Source organism: Gallus gallus, chromosome 9 (assembly GCF_016699485.2).
Source record: "Gallus gallus isolate bGalGal1 chromosome 9, bGalGal1.mat.broiler.GRCg7b, whole genome shotgun sequence".
Taxonomy (NCBI): domain Eukaryota; kingdom Metazoa; phylum Chordata; class Aves; order Galliformes; family Phasianidae; genus Gallus; species Gallus gallus.
In genome coordinates this window covers 15,153,432-15,175,713 of record NC_052540.1, presented here as the reverse complement: position 1 = coordinate 15,175,713, position 22,282 = coordinate 15,153,432, and the positions used below count along the sequence as shown (strand labels likewise).

Genomic DNA, 22,282 nt, shown 5'->3' with positions numbered 1-22,282 from the left:
AGTTTTTGTGTGCCTTAGATTCTTGGCTACACCTTTCCAAATGGCCTCCTCCGGTGCCCTGTCTGCTGCACCCACCCCTAAGATTTGCATTTCCTCCTTTGCCCTGACTCTTTTCTGTGCACAGGCTGTGCACCACCGAAACACGGAGTAGAAAGCCAAGCAAACAAGGAAATGACAATTACATGTTGAGACGCTAGAAAAGATGGGAGAATGGTTGAAACTTTGCACCTACCAAGACTTGTCCCTATAATGCTAATCCTCTGACGTTCCTCCAAAAACAAAAGATCCAACACTACTCAAGCTTCAGTGAATAAATATCAATTCCTGTCCACCTGAATAATAAAAAGAACTCTGGTCCTGTTCATATTAACACATTTCATGTCTCTGGAAGGGAAGTTTCTTCAACCATGCCATTCTGATGCTTCATGCCCTCTGTAAAATACAATTGCAATATGCAATGCCAGTACCTAACATTTGCCTAGTGCCTTTCATTAGAAGCTTTCAGTGCTCTTTACAAACAATTAAGCTGGGAATGCTCATTAAATACTTGCCTCATTTCACAGTTAGATAAAATCATGCAGGTAAAAAGCAGATGTCCACGATGAAACTGCATGAGTGGCAGAGAGTTAAATCAGCTGAAAGATTTCAAAGCCATCCACAAGGTTTGGATCTTCTCAGCCTTAAGCAATATAAAAATATTATGTAAAGCTTTCTTTGTGAGCCATTGCTGAAGAAATGAGAAGAAAAACCTCCTGGAAGGAATTCTGCACAGGCTGCGTAGGTGAGATCACAGTTGCTATCCAAACAGACTATGTATGGCAAGAAGATGCCTTCTGTAAAACTTAAAGAGTTGCAGGAAGATAAGGAACACATTTACAAGATGGCATGGACAAGATATCTGTCCTTCATCTCACACAGCCTCAGCAGATGGGTCTGCCCAGGTCAGGTGCCTAGTCATAACCAAAAGTCTTGTGTTATCTTCGTGTTTAGACTACAGACTAGTTAGTCAGCAGTGTGCTAGTTGACATTAAAAGGATTAGTAAATTAAGCTCAAATAATTGTCTTAAAAACCTTGACTGTTAAATGTTTATATTTGAGAGGATCAAAAGGAAATCTTTGTAGTGTGCACTATTGGTCAGGAAGGGGCAGAGAGGGATTTAAATGGCTTAACTGCAAAACTGTTATCACCTTGATAAGTCCCAGTGCAATAATTCAGCAATAAAAGCAAGAAATCCACTTGGAATTTGTTTCCAAAAATGACTGTCTGACTGGAGACAAGTCAAGCTCTTTATTTGCTTGAAAGAACTTGGTCAGAAGAAGCAGAAAATGCTACTGAAATGTAGTCAAGAATATAAAAATAATCACTTTCCAGTGACTTCTCAACTGCAGGTTTCAGCATCTTTTGGGTTGTTGTTTTTTTTTTTTAAGCTAGCTGAAGTCTACAGTCTGGATCTGGTACCTGAGTGCTACCACAGGTCAAACAGAAGTGCAGTCCTCCCCTGAACTATCCCACTGTACGGCAACTGAGATCCAGTAAAGCTGAAGCAGTAAGAAGGTCACAGGTTGCAGTGCAGGATTAAATCCAAAGTAACATCTGGAGTTGGAGCACAGATACAAATGGGTGCAGTTTATCAGCTTATCCCTCTCCAATTGCTAGCTTTCATGCCAATAACAGATAGACTAAGAGAGAGAGGAGCTTTTACCACTGCAGGCAGTATCTTGAGGAATCAAACTGGTGGGTCTGCTTCAGCTCAGGGATAAGCAAGAAAGCAACACCACACTGAGCTGCTGAATCTGTTACCCACAACACAATGAGACCTCCCAAGCAAGAGAGGATGCTCCAGCACAACGAATGTGGAAGTGGAACACATCCTATCATCTTAATAATACAAGTACTGTTATGCTTTTATGTAGTTTCCCTCCTTTATTGCAAATCGAGGTCTCAAACTACTCTCCTTTTGTCTTTATATCTTTTCTAGTGAAGGTCTGCCCGTTACGTTTAGGTAGACCGGCAATGTCAGAGTGTTCATCACCTAACAGGCTGCAGAGCTCCCAAAAGCTGGTGGAAGGGAGCACCACAAAGTTGCAGGGACGGGTAATGTGAGGTGGGTGGACAGCGTGAAGTTGCCAGGCTGCAGGGAGAGAATGCATTTGCCAGCTGCAACCCTGACCAAGAGCCGCCACAAACTCCCCATGACACCAGCTCTTCAAAGCAGAAGAACACTGAGACTAGACAGGAAAACATAGGACAGTCTCTACCTGTACTTAAGTTTCAAAGTAACAATGTCCAAGATAATTTGATCTGCCAAGCATTCAGAAAATCTCTGCAATAAAACTACCCTTCAAATACGTAATACATTCCAGACAAAAACATAAAGCTTTCAGATTAGGTGCCAAACACCAAATTTTCAGTTTTCAATAGTTCTTTTGAGAAAAAGCCTACTTTGCCTCACAGACACTTCTTCAAATAACTTGTCTTCTGGGTCCGTAGGTACTTTCAAAAGCAGTTTTCTTTCCACGTGAGCAGAGGTAACGTGTAACACGCTACCTGTAATAACATCAGAGCCTTTTCAATGCGTGATGAAATCAAAACAAAACAAAAACAATGCTGCACCAACCCGAGGAGGAGCGACAGAGCAGGCTTTTTGTCATTACCTTAAATCTCTCCTTTTGGCCATCTCTCCCGGTGAGATAACCCAGGGCAGGCCTTGGGGAAGACATTCCAGGGCTTCGGGGGAAAAGTCAGAGAAATCCACGCCATACTCTGTCAGGATTCCTTCTGTTTCCGGCTCGATCTCCCCAGCCTGACCAAGACTTTTGGCCAACTGCCTGCAAAAGGAAGGAGAGACAGGGTGGCTTCTTTAACTGCATAATTACGGACTGTCACAGAGGCTGCTGAGCCCTCAAACACATTCCTTCATCCATTCACTTTGAGTTCTGGAAGAGGACTCGGCAGGAATTCAGGCCATACCATGACTTATGTCTGCTGGAGATGCAAAACTACCAGACAGAACCCTGAGCTATTTTGTGCTTCTCATTTTAAGGAGACGTTTTATGTTGCTATGTTCTTGGAAAGGTAAGAGTGTTACGTTTTAGGAAAAAAATACACTCTACAGGGATAAGAGAAGTGCATCCCGCCTCATAGGCAGCCCTAGCTTCACAAAACCTTCTTCCCTTGAGATCCTCCTTCCTCCCCTTAGCACTTTAAAAAGTGATTCAGCCCCCACAACCTGAAATGGAAAGCAAGACCCCACCTGATCCCAGAAGATCCCTGCAGAAGATCCCTGCAGAAGACAGCTGAGCTGCTGGAGAGCTCTGCATAGCTCTCTCCATCCCAGAGATACACCTCCCTGCCGGACAAACTGCTGCCCCATGAAGGCAGAGGTACAAAGAACCCTTGCTGCCTTTCTTACAATGGCCTGCAAGAACAGACGTGCCCACAGATTGCCTCTCCATTCATTGTCCAGGCTCTCTTCAGAACCTGTATGCTCCTACTAGTTTGTTCCTCATCTCCTGGCGACACGGAGACCTCAGAACCATGACCAAGAAGCAAATCACAGACAAGGGAACTTGTCCCACATGCTAATAGCCTTTGCTGCAGTAATTTTCACATGTGTGGATGAGGCGGCTGCTCTATTACGCTTAGAGCAAGTTTCCATCTGTCCTACTGCAAACCCCATGGCACATTCGATGAGATCTCTGGTGTCAAACAAGTGCTCGGTTCTGGATGCAGCGCGCCAAGTGGGGTTATAAAGGAGGGGGGAATTGCTCCCTGCCTGTCTGCTTACAAACATTACAGGAGGACTGAAGTCCCACAGCGACTTGCCTCCCCTTCCTCATCCCTAGAATGCTCTATAGCACACAGAGGCAATTATTTACATATATATGTGTATATATATAATTATTTTTTAAATATACTGCCATTAGGGTGAATGGAACATTGCAGGCAATAGAGATAACGCCGCTGGTCCAAGAAAATTACAACTGAAATTAAGGCAAATCCATCAAAATATGACACAGAAGAGAGGGGTAATAACACAGTGCACATACAGCCACTCTAATACGTGTTTTTCCACTGCATAAAATACACAATCACAGTATTGATCCTTCTGCTTTAATTCTAATGAGTGAGAGCAGGCACTAATGGATTTCCAAAATGGGGGCCAAAGCAGCGTACTTGTCATATGGACTAGCAAGATGCTCTCAGTGCTTCAAACGTGCCATAAACCCACAGAACAAACCCCATCCATGCAGTGCAAGCAAGCAAGCCCATCTCCTTTATGGGAGCAGAGCTCTCCCTTCACAACGGGAAGGGCTGCGTCATAAACCTGTCACATTGTGTAATACACTGAAAAGGATTGTGCGCCTTGTGGCGTGGTAAATGGGAGAGTTCACATTGCCTAGCTTTAAAATAAAAATGAAAACAAGGATAAAAGATATTTCCCTCCATTGTTTCAATTTTATGTGCAAACTCTACAGCAGAATTATGTGTGCGTTTGGCATTGAGGCTTAATTCTCCACTTCTGCAGCTTGGTCCCAGCCTGATCTTTATTTTAATGTAAATAAACGAGGCATCAGTTTTATCTCTTCCTCTCTCAGCAGTAACAATAAACCACAGAAATCACCACTTCATTTCCAGGATCTAATGTGCAGCTGGGAGACTTCACAAGGATGGGTCTGCTGGCCCTCAGGAGTCTATGCTTGAACCTCATACCTTGCACCAGCTCCATAAGGCACAGGAAGAAGTACCTCGACCAAACAACTTCCAGATCAGATGGACAGATAGAAATTTATTAAAAAAAAAAAGGAAAAAGGACATGCTGCCCTACCAAAAAGAAAGGGCAAGAGCTCAAGTCTTGGGTGCCCCTTTCCTCAGAAGGGCAGCATGCAGGAGGGTGGCTGAAGGGCCGCGCTACAAGTCATGGAAAGCACCTTTTAATGCCAGAGTGCTTTCCAGCTCAGTTTTGAAACCCATGTTTTCTTGATCCGTTTACTGAAATTAGATTAGGAACCATAAGGGGTTTACCCAGAGGTCTGATATAGGACTAATATTTTTTAATAGTAATTAACATTTGATTTACGGTGTTCCAGGGAACATTTCCCAAGTACCTTGAAACAACAAACGTACAACTGGCTTTAATTGGGGCCATGCTACAGTCACGCACACATGATGACTTGCATCAGAGCAGAATCTGACAGGACAGCATGTGATCAAAGGTAACGCATATAGGATCACCGATGGCCCCGGAGTAACAGCCAGGCTCACTCATGGGGCTCTGCGGCCACTGAGGGTAGCAAGAATAGTTCAACAGGCTTATAAACAACAACAGGCACGGGGCCCAGCAGCAGTCACGGTGTCTGTGGCACCCCAGGCTTGCATGGCTTTTTTTCCTCCAAATGTTAGAAGGTGAAAAATGAAACACATGTAATTATTTCTTTGCCTGTGACGTTGATGGGAGAGTATTAGAACACCCCGAGGGCCTGCTTTAATGCCCTCGTGTTGACGTCGGGCCCAGGTAGCACGCAGCCAGGGAAAGCACTGATGGCAATGTCCTGCAGTTGGAATGTGGGGAGGCAGCAGTGAAGGGCTTTTCTCCAAGCCAGCCATGGCTGCAAGCTCACTGAGCTGCTCCGAGCTGCCAACTCACCATGGCCTCGTCTCCCACAACTGTGTGCCTGAGGTAGTCACGCTCCTGCTGCCATCTGCCCCTTCATGGGGATGTTGATCAAATCTATTCAGCCAGCCATTTCCACACACGTACATTGGAACCCTCTCCATTCTCTGGACTCAGCCAAAACCAGCCAACGTTGTCAAAGGTTACATGATAAGAACTCTCCAAAAAGACCATGCATAATTACACAAGGCTTGTTTCTTTTAGAAAGCCAGGCAGGCTCCCAAATGGAAGCGAGTAGCTTCCCCAGGGACTTCACAGTCATTCTCAGCCTCCTCCTAGAGCAGAGATGCCCACAGCCATTCTGTACAGAGGGTTTCTTTGAGCAGCAGCATAACCACCGAATGGTTTGAATTGGAAAGGTCCTAGTAAGACTACGTGGTTCCAACCCCATGCCATGGGCAGGGGTACCTCCCACCACATCAGGTTGACCAAAAACCCATCCAACCTGGCCTTGATCTCCTCCAGGGATGGGGCATCCACAGCTTCTCTGGGCAGCCTGTGCCAATGCCTCACCACCCTCTTAGTCAAGTATTTCTTCCTTATGTCTAATTTAAACCTTCCCATTTTCATTTTAAAGCACCATTACCCCATACCCTGTCACAATTTTTCCAATAGGCCCCTTTGGGTACAAGGAGGCCGCAGTGAGGTCCTCCCCAGAGCCTTCTCTTCTCCAGGCTGAACAACCCCAGTCCTCTCAGCCCCTCTTCACACGAGGAGTGCTCCAGCCTCCTGCACACCCTACTCATCAGTACCTGCACACCACTTTGATGCAGAGCTACACAGAGGGAGTAGGTGATGCAAAATTTTCTCTTCTTTTTTAATAGTTCTATCCATCATCATACTGTGGTGCCAAAAAGTAAAGACTCCACCCTTAACCATCTCCAAACGCGTGGGGATGTCTTGACTAATGCTCCAAACAGCCTTAGATTCCATCACTGATAAGAGGTCTCCAGGAAACAACTGCACATGGCATTACTTGTAATATTCATCTGAAACAGGAGAGTATTTTGGAGCTGCTTTGCTTCATCTGCGACCTGAAGCAGGTACAGCGAAATGGCATTTCACTGCCACAGTAAAATCACACCACATCACATGCAGAAAGGAGTATGGCAGCACACATTCACAGCATCACCAGTGGGACACGGAGCCGCTGAGTCCTCCCCACGCCTTCCAGCAGTCAGGGTGACACGAGGTGGCCTTTAGAGGGGACCGTGTCTCAGTGGTGACCACCAGGTGGCAATCACGACACAGAAACGCACCCCCTCCCCAAGGGGACCTCCAGGGGCTGCCAGGTTTCCCGCTATGCAGGTGACCACTCTGGTTGACCAGTGCCACCACCAAGCCCTTAGCTGGGACATCCCACTGCCACGTGTGGTCACCGTGAAGATCAGAGCATCCTGTGAACTTGAAACACAGCACCGAGCTTCCCAAGGGAAAAGGAGAGCTGACGAAGGTGCATGACCAGCCTGCAGGAGTTCAACTGCAGGACAAAAAGTGCCTGAAAACACCCAAGACATGCAGAAGAAATTACTGCCAACCTCACAGGGAGTTTTCCTTGTCCTTCCAGCAGGCTTACATGGTGCATTAAGATCTACAGGTCTTCTGTCCAGACATTTTCAGAATGATGGCAGTACTGCCAAAGGCATATCATTAAGTCTGTGGACAGAAGTAAGGGGTGCACTGCCTCAACAGGGACTGTCCTTAGAGCTGTGAGCAACTCTGTTTCTCAATTCCCCTAGTGCAGGCAGTGGTGGAAAGAAGTGTCTGAGACCAAGCAGCATGACAGCACCACAAGGGATGACAAGAGCAGGAAGGAAAACGAAGGGGCCCACATTAGCTGTGCCTGTGTTAAAGAAGATACAGACCCAGAAGGATGCAGTGACAGATCTCCAGTCAGCAAAACCAAGGTTGGACAGTCAGCTTCCTTATCCAGTCACCTGGCCAAGCAAGTTCAGAAAACCAAGCATCCAATGAGTTGCTGGTCATCTGCTCATCTCTTTCAGGTGTGGGCAAAGCTAGCAAGATAGCCAGCTTATCAACGTGCTCCAAAAGAAACAGGAACTTTTGGGACTTTCAAGAGGTTTCCTTGAATTGAACTATCTAAGCAAACATGTATTTATAGTTAAAAACAAAATGGGTCACAAGGTTTTATGCTCCCATCTCCACAAGGCACTTAGTGAAGTGCAACCGAGTCACAGAGGAAACAATTATGTATGAAGACAATCGTGGAAGTTTTCTTTCCTGACAACACCCTTTACATCTTGGAAACTACCAAAATATCCAGATGAGAGTATGCAATGTTGTCAGAAGCACAATTAAAGAAAAATACATTAGCCCCCTCCCAAAAAAGACATTAGCCCATCCTCCTAATTCGTTTTGGTTGTTTGTGACACGATGCCAAGCAGCACAATCGCCCTCCAGTCTTTTCTCTGTTGGAGTCAAAGACAAAAGAACCTCTCTGCCAACAAGCAACTTAGTCATAGTGAAGTTCACAGCACAGCCAACCCCTAGTTAAGTGGGGCTCAAAGGGAGGCCACTTCAGTTCATACACAACAGTTTAGCCATAAAATACAGTGACCTAACTGCTCATGTGGCTCTCAAGAAGTCCATCTGAAACTTGCTGCTACAAAGCAGCCACAACTGATAATGAACTTTGGAAAACAGAAAAAAAAAACCTGCAGGGTAAGAGGGACTTCAGTTGCTTTTAGTTCTAGGGCTGATAGGTCTGTGCCAGCACATTTCAAAACAAAAGTTTTGATGCAAGTTTTCAGTTTTACAAGGAGTTTGAGCTGAGGACTCTAAAAACATTGTCCTGACACTTCATCAGAACAGGTTTGCAGGAGGAAGAGAAAGTGACTTTATGCCCAACTCCCACTACTGTACATATGCCAGATTACATCCAGATTCCAATCACCTTTAAAATTTGGCCACATCATTTCCATGGGTCAGAGCTACCTACTCTGCATTACCAACTAAATCAGGACTACTCTGTTTTTCCCAAGATGACTGAACAGATTTATCAGTGTCCACCACTACTTATTGAGGCCCACTCAATAGGAAACAGTGTGGTTGCTCCAGGTGGATGCTTAGTGCACTGCAGCAGTTCTAAAGAAAGAGAGAAGATGCTTAGGACTACGAGGTCTTCACAAAGGAGAGGTAAGATGAACTTGCAATCTGGATCCAGCTCTGCACAGGCCATTTGAGTAACACTGGCTTAAAATCTTCACAGTAACACTTCTGATTGGAACTCTGGACAGCAATGGCTTACAGTGCCTCCTAAAAAGCACAGAGTATAAAAACCGTTCTCATCTGTTTCAGATGTCAATGAATCTTTTTGTGATTTCTAGCATCCTTCCTTGAAGCAATGCAAATTTAAATATCACCACATTTGTGACTTCTTTCTACTTAAAAGAAAACCAAAGATGAGCCCTACAGCTACTGACCTTCATCCTCTGGCAAAGTGAATTTGCTTACACTTTGCACTTTTCTCACACAGAGGGAGAAAAGGCTGAAAGGTGTCCAGTCCAGCACTCTGCAGTGCTTGTGCTGGTCGGGCTAAGGACCCGTGTATGTTCTCTCTAGACTGCAAGCTCTTGGAGCAAGGACTGTACACTCATTAATGCTACGAAACGCCAGCAAGTCGAAGCAAGCACCAAAAGAAATTAATATTATATTGCCATGACACATAACTAGCAATGAGCAGTCATCAGCCTCATCTGAGTTTCTTCACTAGCTATGGGAGGTATGCAAGGCAAGTATCTTGTTAATCATAGAATGGCCCGGGTTGGAAGGGACCTCAAGGATCATGAATCTCCAATCCTCCCTGCCACAGGCAGGGCCACCAACCTCCACATTTAATTCTAGACCAGACTGCCCAGGGCCCCATCCAACCTGGCCTTGAACACCTCCAGGGATGGACGGGGCATCCACAACCTCTCTGGGCAGACAACGGATTCATGTCTTTACTGCATACATCAAACGAAGTGAATCTCATTTATCTCTGCTTCCAATAGGAGCCACATACCCTGATGCAAAGTTGCTATCTTCTTTCCAGTCCACTATGCGACAGATGAAGAGCATATTTGAATAGTCCTCAGGTCTGGCCACAAAGTCCGAGGGACAATCAGCCAAAGACACGTAGGCCCTGGGCACTCTGTGGTCCACAGGTGAGAACATGGCACACTTCTTGAAGAGCTCACTGTTCTTGTCTGCCAGAAGCTTGATGAAGCCTGTAGCTGCTCGAGAATGCTTCTTTTCCAAAATATAGACCACCTGGAAGAGGCAAGTTTTTCTACAGTTAGTACCTTCAGATAAACTTATTTTCTGCAGCAGAATAGGGGTACACAGAGGCTAGCAGAATACCTTGGAAAATCACAAGGCCTATATCCTATACTTCCTCATGCATATGTTCTTTTTTAACTGAGCACCTATTTACGGTGTATTTTCCTTGCCATCTTGCTGATGGCTATAGAAGAGCTATGTGCCTTCCAAGCGCTAGCCCTCAGCAGCGATTTTCTTGATTACAGAACAAAACCAGACACGAAGCAGATGCTTCCAAATGCAGGGAATTAGCCACAACATACAAGCAACTCCTGTAAGATCTTTCATTTGTATCCTCGGCCTGCGATTCTGACATTCAGTGCAGAACAGGCCAGCTCAAAAACGGTGCCTCTGGCGGATCCAATGCTAACCACAGGAAAGGATGTGCTGTGGGGAACTTGGCAGTCCTCTCCTCTCTGTGCTTTCTGAAGTTAGGCATTATTTTACCTTTATACAAGACAGCTTTGAAAAGAATAATAAATTACAATATCATTAAATAATTGTTCCAGAGAGGTGTTCATCCAGGCTATATTTTTGTAGACCATAATAAATCACTGGATAACAGAAATACTATAGCTGATTTCCTAAACTTATACAGACGAGTCCTTCCTGAAGGATTCAGAAGCTGCACCTCTGTGTGATTCTGAATGCTGCAATTGCCACGCTGGAGGAGACCAGTGGGCAGCCCAGCCCACAACGGGGACCAGAATGAGAGGCTGCACAGGAAAGCACAAGATGTGGAAAAGCCCTGACCCAGCCTGTCTCACCAGTCTCTTGACATTCGAAGGTTGGCTCAAGTCTTGAACCAACAGCACTAACAGCCCTTCCAAAGTCTTTAAGTATTAATTCTGACAACTCTGGATATTCTGACACACATATGAGTATCCAATTTTTTTCTTCTGAATCTTGTTAAATAATTTTGCCTAACAAAGGAGGGGAATTTAAACTAGCATAATTGGAAAAAATAACAAGACACTTGAGTTTTATCAGATCGGACAATTACTCTCTTTGAAACAGGGAATGTTTATTTGAAGATGAACAAATGGAGGCTACAGGGAGGCCAATGCTGGTCTCCTCCAGCCTTTGGAAGCACACTCGTGCTGCCACTTTCTATGGACTTACCTTAGCTGTCCTCTGAAGGAACTTATCTGGGAGGAGCTTGGGATCTGGAGTCGCCTTGGGTACCTCCTCTTGTTTTGTTCTGTGCACAGCACCCATCCCAGCAGCTTTCACTGCAACAAAGGAGAAACACGGCCATTACTGCAGCACGTTTCCATCATGAATTTCTGTTGGACTTTTGCTGTAGAATACAACGTGAGGTGCATCTATTAGACTTATCTGAAAGGAAAGAGCTCTCAAGTGCTTGCACAGCCAAGTATTAAGCAACTTTATTTCTCCAGACTACAAAAGAAAGCAGGTATATGCTCACTTACCATGGAGATCTGCTGAAAAACAACAAAAGTCAAAACAAATCCAAACTTTACAAGTACAAATTTATCAGCCATAATAAACAAAATGGTGGAAAACACACTATTTCTTAAATACTAAGAAATACATTAATTTCCTGGCACGACTTAGTTGGAGTCATTAACATTATATAAACAGTCCTTTAAGTACATACATTCATTTAATATTTAATTTCCTTAACAAATGTTATGCAAGGTTATAAAACACATGTTTATCTTAGACATTGAAACCACATCTACTAAGCTGACCCTCTTCGGCTGCAGACCAGGATTATTAAAGAGCCTTATGAAAGTAATTGCTGCGTATGACAAACAGCCACGCTCCTTCCCCTTGAAACTCCTTCACCAGATGCCAAGAGTATTTAAATCAACTGACAGCTAAATTCCAGTACACCATTTTCACAATGAAACTATCTGTTACAGGCAGCCAGCACACCAATGTTTTTTGTATTTACAAACAGCCAACATAACCCTTGCCATTGAGACAGCTTGGACCAGCCCCCTGCGAGCCAAATGGCTGCTGAGAGCCCGTGGCTACTGGTCTGACAGTGGCTTTAGGATGTGATTTTCTTCTGGAGGAGACTTGGGAGAGACCTTCTTGCTCTCTACAACTCCCTGAAAAGAGGTTGTGGCGAGGTGGGGTTCAGCCCCTTCTCGCAGGTAACAGTGATAGGATGACAGAGGATGGCCTCAGGTTGTGCCAGGGGACGTTCAGCTTGGATATCTGGGAAAAGTGCTTCCCAGAAAGACTGGCAATGCAGTGGCACAGCTGCCCAGGGAGTGGTGGAGTTGCCGTCCCTGGAGGTGTTCAAGAACCTTGAGGATGTGGCACTGTGGGATGTGGTCAGTGGGCAATATTGGTGGTAGTTGGACTAGATAGTTGGATTAGATGATCCTAGAGGTCTTTTCCAACCTTAAGGATTCTATGATTCTCCCTCACTTCTGCTAGATGAACTCAGGTTTGCCACAACAAAGGTTACTGAGGGATAAACCCCCCATGGAGCCTCACGGTTATAAACGAGTTGGAAATAAAACCTGCTGGGATCTTTATACACAGTTTGAAAAGCGGAGATATTCAATTTACACACCTCATTGCTTTTCTCCCCTAAGATCACCGTCAGCTGGAGGCTGGACCAGGAAATTGGTCAGCAAAGAATAAAAGCAAGGAGTCGTTCTATTCTCTTAAGAATTTTCAAGCCATCGGTTAATAGTAAATGGGGTTGTGGTGTGCCAACCATAAAGACAGCTAGGACAAAGAACGGGACGATCCGAGACAAGGAAACGTTGGCAGGCAGGGAGGGCAGTGGGAGCTTGGTAGCCTTCCAAGGGCCAGCAGTGCAGGCACACCTGACACAAGCTCAGTGCTTTGCTGGAGTGAACTCTGCCACCACACAGCACACGCTGGATGGAAGAGGAACCAGCCCTAAACGTGTCTGGAAAAAGCAAGATTCGCACTCACTGCTTTCCCAGCATAGCAGAATGACAGCACTGACCTGAGGCACATCAGACAAGAATGAGAAAAGCACCATGCTCGAGGAATACGTCCCTATTAATGCTGACTTCTTTCCACTTTTCCTTCCAATTCCAGTTTCTCCAAAAAAGTTGCTTGCATTTTTTCACAGAAGCAGGAAGAAATGGAGCCAGCAGCGGCGTCCTTGGAAGGTATCACATGCACACATAGAAGAGCACAGAGCCACCAGGAGGGGCTGTCACTTGGAGCCTGGCAAATGGGTCACCAGCATGTCCTTCGCTTGGGACAAAGAACAGGCAGGACTGCTGTATTTCACCTATGCGAACCCAGGACTGGTACCAGAAGGCATATGAAGTCTCACTTTGACACATGGCAGAGCCTGCCTCTTGCCTTCACAGCCAAAATCAACCAGGGGCCCTTGGCTGGCTGGAGAATACCTCCTTCCTCAGGGGTCTCTCCAGTTTCAGCATCCCTCCCAAAAAATCCTGGAGTTAGTAGAAACTTCATCAAAAAGAGGGTCAGATCTACAACATCAACAGAAAGAAAGAAGAAAGTAAATCCCAGACATCTACTTATTCCTCCCACCTTTCTCTAGTATCTAAAAGGCCATCACATACATTCACTGTTGGACAACACTCTCAAAACCAAGGACAGGAAAACAGATGCACAAGAAGCTCTGTAGTCTTGGGGCCAAAAGATGTGGACTTTGATAGCTTGTAGCTGCTTCTTTTGAAGTTAACATTCTGCTGATAACTGGGCTGTATTTAATGCTCAGGGGTCTACATCAGCAGAGCACCAGCAGCACAGGTTCCTTACAACAAATGCAGTGAGAAATCTGTCACCTGAGTTCCCCTAATCACAGTCTGACAGTATTGCACGTCTGCCTTCATAGAACCATTCAGGTTGGAAAAGACCTCTAGGATCATCGAGTCCAACCACCCACCTACCACCAACACTGCCCAGCACCCACATCCCTCAGTGCCACATCTCTATGCTTCTTGAACACCTCCAGGGATGGTGATCCTACCACCCCCCCGGGCAGTCTGTGCCACTGCACCACCACTCTTCCTGAGAAGTACTTTGCCCAAATACTCAACCTGAGCCTCCCCTGGCACAACTTGAGGCCATTCCCTCTTGTCCTTCTGTTCACTGAAGCTGGAATTTGATGGGTGGGTGGGTGGAGAGTAGAGGAATCGGGGCCCCTGCAGAAGCTGGTGGTCTACCAGATCTGAGCTGGGAGACAGGAACAGCCCACAGAAGAAGGCAGAGCCATAGAGGCAGTGCTAAAGGAGAGTTAACTTGTGAGAGGAGCAGATTTTTGAGCAGGGAAGGTGGGAAGAAACTCCTTGGATTATGCCAAACTAAAAATGAATTATTCTGACCCCTTTACTGTAGTGGTTATCCAATGACCATTCAATATTTCCACCCTGGGCAAAGACATGTTTTCTGAGAAAGATTTACTATGTTAGCTTGGGCAATACTTCATAAGCTTATCTTACAGTGAAAACACGCTTCAGCAACTAGGATCCAGTGAAACTGCATTATAATCTCAGTGTTTTCCTTTCAGCGATTATCTGACAAACCAAAACTGTAACAGTCTTACTTTAAAAAAATACATATTAGGCACTAGATACAAAAAGCAACTCCAATTAGTTATGTTATTACCAAAAAAATAGATCCAGGACACTGTGGAATTCGCCTCCCTCTGTCACAGATGGGCAGAGGCAGCTCCAGAGCACAGTCAGATCTGCCTGACAGCATTCCTAGCTCAAACTTTTCCCTTTCTTCCTTTCTTTTTTTTTTAAAGCTCCCCCAAATTTCCTTCTACAATTAAATTACCAGGCATTAAGAGGTGGCCAAAGTGGACCAAAAGTCATCAGACTAGAATTCTGATTCCTTGTGACAGATCCAAGGTTATTTTCACTGGGTTTGCATTGGTCACTGTGGAAATTTGCAATCCTGTCCAAAAAGAATACAATTAAAGATGCAATATCCACTTGCAAATGAAAATATATCACAGTTTCAGATCCCAAAAACAACTCACTGGAAAAAAAAAAAAAAGTCTTCTCTTCCTGGATGGAAAGCAAGAAGTTTTTAAAGAAATGTAGTTTAACATTTGCTACTTCAGCTCGAAGAACCGTCTGCTTGAGAAGTCAGCTGGCTTACGTGGGCACGCCGACACAGCCCATCAGAAGACATCAGTGGTAGGAAGCTCTTCAATGAAGATGCGACTCTTCCCTTTGGTGCTCAGGTGGCAGAACATCTGTGAGCTTTTCAAGAGCTGACAACATCCGGGTTTTCTGCTGCCTGTTGCAAAGAGCAGCTTTCGGCTCATTGTGTTTTAGTACCACAGAACATGGAAATCGATGTTAAAAAAAACCCCAACTGATTATAAATATCACCTCAAGGGTTGTGTGTTACACCACGCTGGAACGATGCGTTTTTGGAAGTTCTGCCTACACTGACACAAGAGACAGATGGAAAGGAAGACTCCCCTAAGCCAAAATCGAGTACATTCAAAAGCATGCACACGTGCTGGATCACAGCCATTGTGCTTTGATCTTAATGTCAGGGTTAATGAGAAACAAACACATTTCTGCTAACGGTGGCACATGATTCTTCACATTCTGGTATTCTAGTAGATTTCAGCTACTAGAAACTCATTTTGGTACCTAGAGAGGCAGACAACACCATATGATGATGTGAAACCCAGTCACCACTTGGGCAGTGAATGGGTAAATTCACTTGTCACCAGACACAATCCAGAACCAGAACTTAAATAAGCTACAAGTCTTGCTTGGGAAAAAGCCACACAAGAAGCAATATTTTGCAAGTATTTATATCTACACACATAGAGCTTTCCACCTGTGATGGAGAGAACACACAGTTGGCTGTGACAACACTGCTAAGATAACAGCTTTGGAACTCAACAAGTGCAGCTTGTCCAAATTCAGCCTAACTGCTCCTGTGTGCAATGAGGGAAGGCTCTGCAGGTGTAAAAGAAAAGCAGCTTTGAAACACACAGCACTCCTGAGCTGCCTCATCACAGAGCAGTGTGACAACAGAACATGAGTGACTTCCCAGAGATGCTGGTTTTGAACGCTCTAAGAAGACTCATGAACAGCTGGATTCACACATCTGCATACCCAACGGCCAAGGAGATTTATGAAGATGCACAAATGGGAGGAGACCCTCAGAGAGGGAAGGGAAGGGCATAATAACAGACGTGTACAGCAAAGAAATGACCATCTGCAATAACACAGAGCAAAGGCAACGTGATGATGTGAGTGCAGCCAGCTTCCTTCCACATGCAGCTCAGCCAAGCACAGCCATCTACTTGTATTTAGCCACCTTCATGAGAGAGGACAGCGGAGATGGCACAACGATGAGACAGAAGTGGCAGTGCTCCTTAGAACCCTCTAAGCCTGATCAACAAAGACCCAACATCCTTTTGGAAAGCTGCCATCTCACCCAAGAGATCAAACTACGTCTGCCTCAGGAGCCACACAACATTACTGCAAACACAGCACTGGTGTTCAGACCTCAGACCCTCTTCCATCCTTGAGAAGCTGCCAGTCAACAGGGGGGGCTGGAAGCTCTATTGCAACAGAATTAAATCTCCCAAAACTCAGGCAGCGCTACAGTCTACAGAAATACAGTCTTATTACATTAACAAGTGAAATTAAAATGCTACAAAAACATTTCCATTAACCATTTTGCCTACTTAATGTTCTTCCTTCCTGTACGTGCATTTGTTCCTAAAGCGTGTGTGTCCAATTTTACAATTGCATGGAAAATATGTTAGCTGAATGAACCCTAATCTGATTCATCCTGGAAATCTCGCTGCTAACAATGACCACACTCTGACATGTTTATCTTCACACCCACCATTCAGTTGCAATAACGTGCCCTCTCCTTTTTCTTGACCTAAACTCCTGCCTCAAAGGAGAAACACAGGTGAATTCAGGAACATATGGTAATACACTGAACTTAATCTAATTCCCATTAACTAACTGACAAAGTCTTTTTTTTTTTTCCTTGTTTAAGAAGTCATTTGGGGGTCAAGATAACTTACTGGGAAAGAACAGCATAAGAAGCTTCCACAACATTAACTTCCACTGCAGGCATCAGCTGTGCAACAGAAGAACAACAGAGGCTTAGCCAGCCTGTAGCATTCAGTCAATGCTACCTTAAAGCCCAATTAGTCCAACACCAGCTGGACACTTTTAAGTTGTACTATTTACTCTTTAAGAAACCTATGCTCTTGTATATAAAAAGTTATAGAAACAACCAAAAGAGCTAGATCCAGAGACCTGCAAACGTGAACTTATGATAAACGAATACAGAGCTGAGTCGAGCAGCTGAAATGGCTCCAGCTCCTCTGCTGGTTTTCCAGGCTTCAAGCAGAGTGAAACCGATCTGATTTTTGACAGTTCCACCTCAGGGATTTCTATTAAAAGCCGTGTAACTGAGAAGATTTCCTGGTGAGCTTTCACTCTGCTGTGGCCTAGAAATGTTCAGAGCTATGCAGTGGAGACGATCCATCTCCAGAAAGCTGCAGGCTAGGAAAGAACCATGAAGGCTCCTTAATAGCACTCAGAACAAACAGGAGCCTCTGAAAGAAGAGAGAAGAACATTTATTCCCTTCCAGCAGCCAGTGAGTTTGGTGGGCTCCAAATTTGTCACAGATTTAATGACAGCTAAACTAAAAGAATGGGACCTGAGCAGAGCGGAGGGACGAGCACATTGTCCAGATTCTCAACACCAAGGAGGTTGTGGATGCCCCATCCCTGGAGGCATTCAAGGCCAGGCTGGATGTGGCTCTGGGCAGCCTGGTCAGGTTGGCGACCCTGCACATAGCAGGGGGGTTGAAACTCGATCATTGCGGTCCTTTTCAACCCAGGCCATTCTGTGATTCTTTGATTCCCTACCAGGGGACTTGGCCAAGCAGAGAAATGGGAATATTGCTCTAAACTCTGCCTAGGCCAATATGAGATGCTGCTGACTGCAGGAGGCCTCCAGGTGAACACAGAAGGCAGTGAAGCACCCACTCACACAAAATAAAGAGAAAGCACAGGAAAGCAGAAGACTCAGGGAAGCTCTTGAGAGGTTGCAGAAGCGCAAAACAAACTTAAGATCATAGATACATTTTTCCTCTTTGCAAGAAGGATCCAAAAGCCTTTCTGAATGCTGACTCCAAAGGAGGACCTTGAGGAAAAAATGCACTATTGTATGGCCGTAATGAAACCAAACATCACCGCTCCTACTGAACCAAGCAACCCCAAGGTATTCAATAGCAACGTGTGGTCAGCAGCATGGACACCAAGCAATTTTAGGTGATAATTTCTGACCTTACCAAGTTGATTAGGGACTGAGATAGTCATGTCTGACTTGAAAAGAGACTGACCAGAGTCCACCTGGCCAATGCTGAGCAGGCAGGGAGACAGGACTAAGCTGCGCAGCCCAAATTCCGCTGACCCTACCTATTAACCATCAGCCATTTGATTCAGTTTTCCATCCCACAATTGGCCGGGTTGGTTGTCAGTTTACTCTGCCCGTAAGCGAGCTATTTCTATTCAAAGTTCATGACGTCAAGGCAGTGAGCAAACCTCTCACACGTTCAAACCCTGATCCGCAGCAGTGTAGGTGTAAGGGGAAATCCTGAACAAACACAGCTATCTGATTGCCGCCAGGGCAGGCAGTCCACCGACCTGATTACCTCTGTGAGCCACCCTGTGGGAAGCAGGATATTCTTCCTATCCGGGAAAGTAAGATCTCTCAAGAGAAGAGCTGAGAAAAGCCAAGCAAACTGGTCTGACAAAGATAGCTCTTGGCACGGCGACACGGTTTTACTAACTTTTATTTGAATATCCTTTTACAAAGAAAGGCTGAAGCATTTTATGAGCACATCTGCCATTCTCACAAGTAGCTGCTACCGTTCCGCGGCCACTTTCTCTTTATCAGAGCAAAGCAATACCAGTATTTAACAAGAGACAGCTCATGTTTGTGTAAACCCAGGTGACACACGAGCCTGTGTAGGGATACAGCATCATAAAGTATGCTGTACAGAACACCTTGCCATTTTCCTAGGCTGGGAGGATTCAAAAAAAAAACTTCTATGTTTTATTACATATTGCCATGTAGTGTAAGGAAAATCCTTTTACAGCAGTGATAAGTCACAGAAGTAACATATTCCAGCTCAGTAATAACCATACAAACTACACTACCTCCGTTCCAGTAGTGAATGCGAATGACGATTAAGGAAAAGAATTACAGATCTGGCAAAGGTTGTCCCCACTGGTGGATGACTTCTTTGCATAGCAGTGACACGGAGTAACCCTGAGAACTCAGGGTAAGACCGTGAGGATTTACCAAGCACCACGGAGAATTAATCTTTTCTCTGTACGCAGTATTGCTCAGAGCAGTGCCAGGACACTACGCCTTGGTCTTTGCCTGCGTTTCAAGAGGACACAGGAAATCCAGGAGGGCTCAAAGCCACCAGTGAGGGAGCTGAGAGGTTTTCTTCAGATTGGACACTCGCAGTGCTCATTTGTACAGTCCTCACAAGGAAAGAACAGAAAGTTTGTTCAGCGTGTAGAAATATTTGTGCCCTGGAAATACAGCTGAAAGCACGGGAGGAAAGGAGAAAAGGGATTTCCAACTTTGCTAAAATAGACCTACCTCCAGTGACCAGCACTTAGCATTAAGAAGATCTAACTTTGGAACAAGCTCGTATTGCTCTCTGTGTGGAACAGCTTGCTGGAGAGGAAAAGGGCTCATCACTTCCCAAACCAGAGACCTTTCTAAAGATAATCTTTAACCCAACTGCTCAGCAAAGCAGAGCAAACTAGTCTGATCAGGACAGCTTCTGGCACAGTGACATCTGCGAAGAACTTTTATGTAAAGATCCTTGAGCAGAGCAAACACTGAGCACTTTTATGAGTATGAAACCTTCAGAAATTATATGGGCTGAGAATTAGGCTCGACGTAATTGTCTCTTTCATTCTGCAGACTTCTCTCTTGTTTACCCCATCCCTTCTCGGCTCCCTTTAAGCCCCACAGAAGCATAGGAACCCCAGTGTGCACCCTCATGAAATTCAGCCTGCTCATATCTGGGCCATAATCAGCATGCACAAAGTTTCATGCTTCAGAGCTTCCGACAGCAAGGTCCAACCTGAAATTCTTTGTGCCAGTGCACAAGTGGAGATGAAGGGGAGACTGTGCTCTGAAGAACAAAGCTGCAAGGAGGGATGGGAAACAGGCCAGGGCAGAAAGGACATCACATCAGCCCACACTCCCAGCATGACCCAGAGTGCTCTTATTTGAATGATTCCTCTGCTTTTATTCTTCCTGGTTCATCCTGATCAGCAGCAGCAGAACAAACAAGCCCACAAAGACACTGCGTAATTCCACTCCATCAGAAAGGACAAAAGTCATCTTGCAGCTGAGAGGCAGCGATCTACAAAGCCTGTGTATGTGCATAGGGAGTTGAGCGCTGCCCAGTAATGCCTAGGGCAACTTTGGCTTTGTTGTTTTCCCCTAGATCTTTTTAACCCCCAACCCAGAGTGAGCATTTTGCTTTTTACTGTACTAGGGTAGCTATGGACACTTCCATTTGCTGCAGGCCCACCCTGCCTTCCAGTGCAGCAAACTTCTAAATTCTAAACTTTGCCTTGAAAAAGTGCACGTTTGGTCCTTTTAAAAGAGCATTTTGAGCCACACCTGGCTGTCCTGAGGGCAGAATTTGGCAGGGTCTCTTCTTTTTTCAGGACAATTATCACTGATGCTAGAATAACTATTGCTGTTTTCCAGGCAAGACTTAAAGTGTGAGTAAGTGATGATATGAGAAATTGCATAGAGGACAGGAAACAAGCCAAAGTAATCATTAGCTGCTCAAAAACACCTTCAGAAAAAGCAGCATCGTAAACTTTATATGTATGAAAAAAGGAGGGCATTAAATAGCAGAGGAAGAAAGTGGAGAAAAATCCATACGGGTTGCGTAGCCAAAGAAGCTGAAGCAGCTATTAGGGGAGTTGATAGCAAAATAAACTCAGCAGAAATGTAACCAGCACAATCACACCAGCCACAGGGCCTGAGGATGAACAAGGAAAGGCCGTGAAAAAAGAAGAAAACCACAGTGGAGAAACAGGTTGGGTTTCCACCATGTAGACAGCACTATGATCTAACATTTGTCCTACCAACGTTATCCAAAGATAGGACTTAATGGCAAAACTCACTCAGATTTTTCAGAGACAACCTGAGAGCCTCCAACAGCAGCCACTCCAGGGCACACTGAGAACTATGATACACCAAGAAAAGTAATTCCCGTTGTGCTTTTACATCAAAGCCTACTTATACATGTGAAATAAAATACTGGCTCGAGTCCATGCTTATCTTAGATGCTGGTCCCAAACTAGACTGTTTCTGACTTTTAAATTGCCATTGCTATTAAAAGCAAAACCAGAGACGCAACAGGCACGTGACTCAGGATTACATCAGGAAATTGAGAAGTGCCAAGTCAAAGACGCAGCCTGACAGCGTACAGCTCTAAAACGGGGTCCAAGAGTTCAAAAAGATAGTGTTAATTGCTAGCTACACAAAACAGCTGTGGACAGTGCGAGTAGCTCCCAATACAAAACTTACACTGGAAAGCAATGGAACAAGACGGAAGTTGGTTCACATACTTTGGCAGTAACTGAAAGCCAGAGGAAGCAGCAGAAGGAAATAGCATCATGCACTGGTGGGGTGGCAGCTCCAGTCACAAGCTGAAACCAGCGTTTTGTCATAAAAGCTACAACACTTCTACATAAACGCTATTTCCATTTCTATTAACAGATGGGTGTGAGAAATGGAAACCTACCAACAGCATAAGCAGAGGCCTGCACATCTCCAAAGCAGGACAATATCTCAGGAAAATGCAAAGTATTACAAAGAATAGCTTTACAACAACCACCGAGATTTGTCAGAGACCAACAACTACTTATAACCCAAGTTGCTGCGCCAATTGACAGAATCCTTTCAACACACAGCTCTTCAGAAGAGGAAATCTTCAGAGATTTAGTACCAGAAAGTGCATGCAAAGAACAGCACGGAATAGTCTGGGACAGGGGAGCCTATTTTATTTTGCCCTAAGCAACACTTGATGGTTTGGATGGAATTCAGATTCAGAATAAAATAGGTTTGCCTTCAAAACAGATCACATAATTGGCTTTAGGTTTTAGTGCAATTTTCTTTTTAAATGGACCAAATCTTTAAGTTGCTCATAACTCAACTGTTTGAAAACAGCAACAAACCTCGCTGCCCCTAAGGAAATATATTCTTATCCCCAGACTGACACACATAGATTGGCC

General features: G+C 44.9%; 1 protein-coding gene across 6 annotated transcripts in view; it reads right to left on the bottom strand.

Annotated features, from left to right (window-relative positions):
* The window catches only part of DIS3L2 (DIS3 like 3'-5' exoribonuclease 2), a 163,924-nt gene that overhangs the window by 86,342 nt on the left and 55,300 nt on the right, over positions 1 to 22,282 (bottom strand). For all 6 annotated transcript variants that reach the window (XM_046898826.1, XM_015291462.4, XM_025153427.3 and 3 more), the window contains 3 exons: positions 11,118 to 11,227; positions 9,700 to 9,947; positions 2,656 to 2,829 (listed from right to left, as the gene is read on the bottom strand). In XM_046898826.1, coding sequence (XP_046754782.1) covers positions 2,656 to 2,829; positions 9,700 to 9,947; positions 11,118 to 11,227 — 532 coding nt within the window. The remainder of the gene's footprint in view (positions 1 to 2,655; positions 2,830 to 9,699; positions 9,948 to 11,117; positions 11,228 to 22,282) is intronic.